We start from the raw sequence: 9,278 nt of genomic DNA, 5'->3' as shown, positions 1-9,278 counted from the left end.
TATTCTTCCCAGGGCATTGGTACATTTCTCACCTTCTGTGGGGTGATGTCATCCCATTTGTATGTTGCACACAGACTTATTTCGTGACCCTGAGCTACACCCTATATCCAGGCTTTATTTGAGAAACGACCTCTTAGCTCTCTGCATCCTGGTTTGGGAAACTGACATTTATTTTCACTTTGATATCTGAACTACAGAGCATACCAGTGGGATTCTTGCTGGGAGAGATGCCAGGCCAGTTTTGGCAGACGCCATTGGAAGGCACCACATTTAGACAAAAATCCCTAGAGCTGCGGAATCTTTGCAGCGATCCTATATCAAGACCTGAGAAACATTTCATTTTCGGAAGTTGGGGCTGAATAAGCGTGGGTATTCCGTAAATTCCAAAGAGAAGGAAGTCTTCATTTTCCCCCCTCAGCCCCTGAAGCTTGTCTGCAACACCCCCACGGCATGTGTAGGCCAGCATTTCAGAATTGATGGACTCCAGATGGAATTCCAATTTGAACTGACTGGCCATGGCCAGTCTGCCCTTGACCTCACACATTTCTCCAGCCCTATGTTGACCAAGAAGAATCTATGGAATAATGAGACTATCAACCAAGTCCACAGGCCAGAACAACCCTTAGAACATTAACTTCAACGACCATTATTTCAAAAACACAATGTAAACAGGGAAAAGGGGGGACAGTTGTAAGCTGCTAGCAATTAGGCAGTAATTAGGTTTGTTCAGTTGTGCAGCTGCCTAGCCTAGCAGTACCACTGTATCTCTTTCAAATGCATAGGGATTCCACAGACCAAATGTTTCTCAGTGAAATTCAGCCACAATTTGCAGACTAATTTATAGTGAAGATATGTCATAACTGTATCCAGATCTAATTGACTAACTGAATTTTTCAAATTCCTTTATAGTAAAAGCCCATTTAAATGGGAAGCTGACTCCATGCATATCTGTTTGGCTTATCAGTGTATCCCAAATAAGTTAGCACAGAGCTTGGAACTTAATAATTGTGCAAAAAAATAATAATGTTTTTTACTTTTGTTGATACTCGTGACCACTATTTCAAACATTGTGAAAATGAATTTCCTTTTATTTATCTTATTGAGTAGCAGATATTTACATTAAAAAATTATTGACTATTTTTTGATGGTCCCTTCTTTGAAAATTAAGTCTTAGTAGTAATATAGATGTAAATGTGTCATTGATTAGACCAGATATATCAACATCCCAGCCACCCCAGATAATTTTTGTAACCTTTTTGACAGTAAATTTCTGATTTAATATTTTATTTTCAAAACTCTTTCTGCCATAAATGTGGAATACAATTGGAACTTTGAACAGTTAATATGTTTTGAATAATTAATATGTTCTGTGACTCTATGAGCATGAGGCAAATGATTCTGAGAGGCTGGCAGACATAACAATCCTCAGAGCCAAATTACAGGTTAGGAACGGCCCTGAATTCCATCAACAGTTTTAAGTGTCTGTTATTTACAAGTCACTGCATAACATGTAAGGGATGTTAAATACTGTAGTATATAAGGGAATACGGAACAATATGAAAGACTTAGTCTCTACCTCAACAAATTTATAATCTAATAAATAAAAAAGAAAGCCGTTCAAACAAAGCAGTCAGTAGTCAGGATAAGTTGTGGCTCCAAACCTGTGTTCAGAATAAGAAAGAGGCCAAAAGACCCCATTTGGGGACTTTACCTAAAAACAGGTGTATAGGGAAGCTCCGGGCTAGCAGACAAAAGCCGGTGGTCAGCTGGTGGGAGGAAGGAGCCACGGGGTAACCACTGGAGACACAGAAATGTGACATCGGGGTCATATTTTGCTCTCAAAGAGAGTTTATTTCTGCTTTCATTACCTGATGGGGATCACCGCGAGGGCACCTTCCTGGTTCCCACCATGGCACAGTCATCTGCCTGCCACACCACTGTGGCCGGATGGTGAACATGAGCATCACCAGCTGGTTCATCCTGTCCTTTGAGCACTTACATACCTTCACCTTGAGGTAAAGGGCCTCCAGAAGCTGGAGGTGGACCTCTGTGATTTCTAACCACCAGAGAGTCCTGGACCTGACAGGCCTCAGGGGGCCCTTCCCCAGCACTGTGTGCAGATGGCCCCAAGGGAGCGAGTCTTCATGGGGCCTATGGACCTGACAGTGTACCTTAGGGCGCCTTCTTCACCAACCCGCAGTACTCCAGGACCTCTGTGACGGTGATGGGCAAGAGCAGGGTCTGGAAGAACCTCGAAATGTGGGTCTAGAGCACATGGAACAGCAGGGGGGACCTGCCACCTTTCAAGAAAGGTGTCTTCTACCTGGCTCCCCAGATCCAGGTGCCCCTCATCCCTGAGGTGTACTCCACCTTCTACAACCCAAGATGAAGCTCTTCACTTGAGGAACAGTCCAGGTGCAGGTGCTGGATGCCATCCCCACCAGTGGTTGCTGACATTCCCAAGTGCATGGTCACCTGCTACCAGGCCATGAGGACCACCTTCTCTCACATGTCCAAGACACCCCAGGAGAACAGGGCCACCACAGGGCCTGGTGCCCAGCCTGCCCTGCGGTCAAGACCTGGGGTTACAGGACCTGGCTAGTGAACAGACAGAGGGCCCACACCCCTCCACCTCCCAGATGCCCAATATTACTGTGTCCCACTCCTGCAGCTCCCCTGGCTTTCATTCGAGCTCCTTCCTGTCACTAGCCTTGGATCCAGGCTCCTGATATCCCCCAAAGGAAAGTCAGCTAGACCCTCCCCAATCTCTGAGGGCAGGCCTGTGCCCATCCTCATGCCTTCAGGATCCAGGAGTATGTGCAGGCTTTGAGGTTCCAGATGGGCAGAGCTTCTAGGGCTTGGAAAAAATGGCCAGAGGTAAGTCCTTCCACTCTCCTGCCCCAGGCCTGTGGGGTGCAGAGGCAGGCTCCAGGGTCCTGGCCAGAGTCTGCACCAGGCTCTCAAGGAGAGGAAGGGCTCTGGGGGTCCAGGACCCCTGTGCATCCTGGGCCTTGGAGAGTCAGAAAGTAGAGTCTGCCCCTTCTGCAGGCCTTGGGGTGCAAGTCTGCTGAATTGGTACTACACTCAGTTGTTCGTTACTTTTTATAAATGAACTCTTGGAAGTGCAAAGGGGAAAAAAGGGGAGGAGGTGTGGTGGTGAGAAGTCTGCCAGTTTGCTAACTGAGGAAGCTCCTAAAATCAAAGTAGGTTGGCATTTCATTGTATATGTTTCTTTTTATTTGCAGAACCGCCCAAAGTCACTGTGATGCCCAAGAACCAATCCTTCACAGGAGGATCTGAGGTCTCCATCATGTGTTCTGCAACAGGTTATCCCAAACCCAAGGTCGCCTGGACCATGAATGATATGTTTCTCGTGGGTTCACACAGGTACTGGGTTTGTATCATGTTCTTTGTTTTTACTGAGTGAGAAAAGTGAATGAAATTTCTGGACAAAACTAATCTGAACAAGTCCCTATGGTTAAGGGAGGTTTGACCAAAATCCATGCCTGTAGATTTTCTAAATAGGCCAGGAAATGTCAATAAAATAATAAATGATTAATCTATAGAACTTGAGGTCCTGAAGTCTTGAATTTAAAAGCTGGGATCAAGTGCTTTCCAATACTTTGTGTTCAAACATAACACTGTGACACTTGGTTTGCCTTGAATATTTGAAATGAGTGGAATGAACTTAAGGTGTGGTCCTGGGATTTAACAGGAGAGCGTAGAGACAAAGGACAGAACAGTAGCTCCAACTGAAGTGTGTGCAGACATCCTTGGTAATCCCTGTTCACTTTCGCCATACTCCATTGAAATATATTTTTTTTTCCAACTGGATGCTTTTAAAAGACATTGAATCCTCTCATGCTCCAAGAGTGTAATGAGCATGTGGAACATCAGCAGGGACATGTCCAGCTACTGGGCTCCCCTTACTCTGGGTTTGGCATGAGGAGCAGGGCTCAGGTGTGAGCCACATTCTATTCCTAGGCTCATCAGTGACTCCCTGTGTGACACAAAGCCTTGCATCTCCCATGTTTTTATTTTAAGGAACGGTTTAGCATAGTGGTTCACACAGAACGTGATTTCTGGGTGCAAATTCCACGTCCTCCATTTACTAAGCCTAACTTTGGGTGAGTTATGGAACCTCTTTGCTCATCTGTAAAACAGAGATAATAATAGTATCTAACTCATTGGGTTGTTTCAAAATGCAAACCATTAATACATGTACAGCTCCTAGAGCAATCCCTGGCTCACAGAAGTACTGGATATATAGGATTTATTATTATTATTAATTATTAATATTACTCTTCTGCTTGTAAAATGATAATGCTAATCATTTCTGCAGTCAGTAGCAAAAATATAACTCTAAAATATTTGAAGATACTTGGAAGAAGGATGCCTTGAGACTGTTATTAGGGTATTTCCTATTTTCTTTTCTTTTTGTCCACAGGTATAGGATGACCTCAGAAGGTACCTTATTTATCAGAAATGCAATTCCCAAAGATGCAGGGGTCTATGGTTGTCTGGCAAGTAATTCAGCGGGAACAGATAAACAGACTTCTACCCTCAGATACATTGGCAAGTATAATCAGTTTAAAGGACAATGAAAATAGGATGGATGTCATGTTAAGCAAGGTAAAAGTACTTTGCTGAAAATTAAGATTAGGAATGAATTATGCCTAGTCTTTTAATTTATTATTCATTCTCACACAATGATGAAAGCAAACATTGTAAAGAATTTAAGTTAAAAGTCAGGGAGTGAATAGCTTCATTAGTCAGCAGAATTATCAAGGAAGCTTCCAGAGTGTGGAAGAGTTCCAGATTACCCAGAGCTCTGTCCTTCCATGGTTCACCTGGTCTCTGTAGTATTTCACTTGCTAATTAATCAATCCAATATATTTCCTAGTTTTCTCAACTTCTATTTTATATTTCACACTTGCGTTCAAAACTGTTTCTAACATTTCTGTCATAAGTAAATGTTTAGACCATTTATGTTATTTATCTTGTCTGGATGTTATTTTCAATTTTCATCTTCAGCTTTCCCCTCCAAACTCAAATATTTATTGACGATGCACTTCATGACAATTATTCTATAACATAACATTCCACAATGTAATAGAAGAAAATATGTTCTAATATATAATGTAATCTAATATATGATGTAATCTAATATTCTAATATATACGTTACACATTCCAGTAATATAAACTATGTAATAGAATATTTTTTAGTTTGGTCTTCCTTTAATAAATAAAGGACAATGGCATAGGTGTTCAATGTTAGTTTGTAAACTGTGAATAATTAATGGCTAGCGATCCTCCTTTTCATTCATTCTTATTTGCCATTCATAAGGTAGTGAAACAGGCAGTGGAGAGGAAGGGTGTAAAAGATCCATAGTAAACATTGAGAGTTATAGTTGGTGTGTATAGATGAGGGAGGTAATAAAAGTGGCATAAATATTGTATCTGATAGCTGGGAAAGAAGCGGTCACGTTTATAGAAATGGGCAAGGCACATAGCAAATAAGTGGAGAAGGAAGAGGGCTCAGATGTAGAGATCATTTAAAACGTTCCCAGAACACCCAGATGGAGAGGGAACAGACCACTGGGAATGCAGAAAGGAGGTTGAAACAGATTCTGCATTGCAGAAACAAATTTTGGTTCATTTTTAAAGAAGCCAAACTGTTGGACCCATTTATTTAACTTATCACCCAGAATATGTAAAATGCGGTGCTGGAGAATATGGAGTGTAAACTTCTTAAATGCATGTTACCCAGAGTCCTTACTTTTCAAGAGCTTGCGTAATGGGAGTGGATACACTTAAAGAAATAGAATCAGGCAGTCCGTCAGCTAAGTCCACAATGGAAGTTAGGCAGAACAGAAGACTAATTTCTACTGGGGAATTTGCAAAGATTTCTCAAAAGACACAGGATGAAAGCTCAGTCTGGAAGAATGAGTGGGATTTAGAGTTGTGACAAGGGACATTTCAGACAGATGAAACAGCTTTAGCAAAAGCAGGAAGATAGAGAGTAGGGTGTGGCCTGGACTGCCCATGTAAGTCCATACCTTGTGATAAGTAACGGACTGTCATAGAGGGTAAAGCTGTGGCTGGTTATGATTTTTGAAAGACAAACTAGGGAATTATGAAAACCTGGAGGTTCTCTAATAGAGGAGAAATGTGATTTTTGAGACGCTGTCTCTTGGCTTTGTTAAACAAATCGCAGTGGATGTTAGAAAGTTCTAAAATGTCCAGTTAAGAGAAAAATGTGTGAGTGAACCTAAGCATCAGGCAAAGGGAAGAAGCAAGCATCTAAGAGAAGAACAGAGTCAGAACTAGGAGACTACTCTTTATAGATGCAAATTTTAACCTTGGCCTACAACTACACTCTGTCATTAAACACGAATATCCTTTAAATCTCATAGAAATGTTATAACACAGTCACTTGCAGTTATATTATCCTCAAGTCCTAGTGTAGCCAGCTCAGTGTTACCATCATCACTCCTTTACTGTATTTCTATTACTATTATCCTTCTTTCTGCTCCTTTAGTATTATTTCTATAAGATGTATTCAGCTTTCCAAATTTTTTCTTTCCTTATGTACCTCTTTTTTTTTTCATAAAGACTATTCATTTCCTAAATGTTTTGGACTCTGTTTTATCAGAATCATTTTTGCCTGGTATCCTCTTTTGGCTTCATCTTTTCAACACACACATCCATGTGCATATATCTGCTTCTAAGAGTTTCTTTCTGTTTATAAACACTGAAATAGCCACAAGCCCATAAGTCATGGTAGACATTTTCATTGGTTCCTTTTGTAAACATAGACAAGGTGCACTTGGCTTTGTGTAGACATTAACTCTTTGCGTGTTTGTTGTTTTCAGAAGCCCCCAAGCTGATCGTCGTTCAGAGTGAGCTCTTGGTTGCCCTGGGGGACACAACGGTGATGGAATGCAAAACCTCCGGGGTCCCTCCGCCCCAAGTGAAATGGTTCAAAGGTACATTTCTTCAGTATGTTCATGTCTGGACGTAGTTTCGTTTTCTCTTTTTTTTAAAAAAAAATGATTTGTTAGACGTTTGTTTTTGTGTGTGACTTAGCAGCCCCGCCAAATGTGTTTATGATCACACCGGAGACAATCTTTTGAAATTCTGAACTTGGAACTTCAGGATTTGACATCTGGTGTGGATTACAGGACCCAGCACAGCAAGCGGGGAAAGTTCCCCCGTGCTAATCCAGCTGAACATTCTCCTTGTCAGTTTAGGATTGTTTCCTGTAGAAAAAGTGTCCGAAAGGACCCAGCGAACGTTTAAAATAGCTTCACTGAGTTCAGTCCGCTTTCCTTAGAGACAGTGGCTCTCACCATGAGAAGGTTTTCTAGGTCCTCAAGGACACTTTCTATAAAGGGCTCAAGTAAGCACACGTTGACGCTTAACGCTGAAGGACATTGGCCATTGAACTTACGTCAAGTTCAGGAATCGTCTGCTTATATTTGTGCCATAGAGATTACACCCCTGTGATTCTGTAATCAAATAGCAGTCATGTGCGGCTTGTCCTTAGTGGGAATACACGTGGGCCCCGGGCCAGGCTCAGATGCTGACAGAGTGGATCTGTGTAAAACATTCTGCTTCTGTTTCTGTCTCAGTTCTTCCAATTCATGAGAAGGAAAAATTCCCACCAACACCCTAACAGGGAGGTTGCTAGGATTATTCAGATACTGTTTTCAAAATACTTTTTAATCTTCAGATGAAAAATGCTAAATAGTACAAAGCACTATTGTTATGATTCTGTTTGTTAAATCACAGACATTTCCATAGCAACAGGTTGATGTCATAATCACAGAATTAAATAATTCACCTCGGGTTCAAATGCTTGGGGGAACATGAGGTGAAAAAGGAAGGCTTTGTGTAGCAAACACACACTTTTAAACAACACAAGTCAAAAACGGGGAGGGAAACTGGGAGATGATACAATTTTCGTGGTTTTCCATGGTAAACGATTTTTAGTCTTTATGTGTTCTCTGATAAGGAAGCATTTCTGGATTTGTTTCTTAGGTTAATTTCAGTTAACATGAATTAATTTTACTTATTTAAAATACTTAAACCTTTGAATTATAAAGGAATTTAGGAATCAATTTCAAGGTTACATCATAATTAAATGGATACAAAGTATGTGTTATGGAGGCAGTACTTCTTTTTTATATGTCAGTTAGTAATGTATAATAAAATAAAAAATTTAAAGGGTAATGGAGATTTCCCTGTCCGTATATAGCAGTCACAAAGAAAGTCATTTATTCTCCCGAACTGAGGCAACTTTCCTGTATAACTTACTCTTTATGTCAGCCTGGGTCCCACAAATGGCTTGGAAACTAAAGGAGGACTTAGGGAGCCTTGCAGCCACCACATGGAAGATTCTAGAGTTGACTACCTATCAGTTTCTTCTCTCAGTCATAGATGTTGGAGCTTAATGGGCCCAGAAGTAATATCCCATTGCTCTAAGTTATGAGCTAGAAGATGTGCATTAGATGCTGACAGACCACAGTGAAGGGCCAGTGTTCATGGACAACATGCAGAGTGGCCCTGCAGCCCAGGCTCGGCCAACTTACTGTAATGCTTACTCATAAGCACAGTCTTGTTCATCAGGAGCAAAGCTGGAGGCCAGACTCTTCTCCATGCAGACTGCTCCAAAGAGAAACGGGGAGGAGGCAACTGGACCTTCCTCTCTCACCTCTGCAGGGGAAGCTTAGGAAAATCCTACCTGATGGAAACGCCAGGGGTGAAGAAGAGTTAGCACCCTAATCAGAAGAATATTTTCTTCATACCTTCTTTTCAGGCAATTCTGGTTGAACAGAGTTGGTGGTTGGGTTATTTGTTTAGTTAGTTATTATAAGAACACAATATGAGATCTACCTGCTTAGTACATTTGTAAGTGTACAGTACAGTATTGTTAACTACAGGCACTGTGTCTAGAACTTACTCATCTTGTCTAATTGAAACTTTATACCCATTTTCCCTGCCCACACCCAGCCCCTGGCAGCCACCATTTATTAATAAACTAGAGGCCCAGTGCACAAAAATTTGTGCACTCGGGTGGGGGGGGGAGGGGGGTCCCTCAGCCCGGCCTGTGCCCTCTCACAGTCTGGGACCCCTCGGGAGATAATGACCTGCTGGCTTAGGCCTGCTCCCGGGTGGCAGAGGGCAGGCCCAATCCCTAGGTGTAGACCTTGGTCAGGCTCAGAGCAGGGCTGATTGGGGAGTTGGGGCGCCGCACCCGTCATGTACAGAGCA

The 9,278-nt window shown here is 42.0% G+C and overlaps 1 protein-coding gene and 1 pseudogene across 1 annotated transcript in view; both read left to right on the top strand.

Annotated features, from left to right (window-relative positions):
- Nucleotides 1-2,602, top strand: part of LOC102762005 — a 3,153-nt pseudogene extending 551 nt beyond the window's left edge.
- LOC102761717 (hemicentin-1) overlaps nucleotides 1-9,278 on the top strand; it is a 127,711-nt gene that overhangs the window by 97,434 nt on the left and 20,999 nt on the right. The window contains exons 11-13 of the mRNA XM_015569926.1: nucleotides 3,246-3,387; nucleotides 4,448-4,575; nucleotides 6,878-6,991. Of these exons, the coding sequence (XP_015425412.1) occupies nucleotides 3,246-3,387; nucleotides 4,448-4,575; nucleotides 6,878-6,991 (384 nt within the window). The remainder of the gene's footprint in view (nucleotides 1-3,245; nucleotides 3,388-4,447; nucleotides 4,576-6,877; nucleotides 6,992-9,278) is intronic.

Source organism: Myotis davidii, unplaced genomic scaffold (assembly GCF_000327345.1).
Source record: "Myotis davidii unplaced genomic scaffold, ASM32734v1 scaffold362, whole genome shotgun sequence".
Taxonomy (NCBI): domain Eukaryota; kingdom Metazoa; phylum Chordata; class Mammalia; order Chiroptera; family Vespertilionidae; genus Myotis; species Myotis davidii.
The sequence above is the reverse complement of the archived record's forward strand: the minus strand, read 5'-3'. Positions and strand labels throughout refer to the sequence as shown.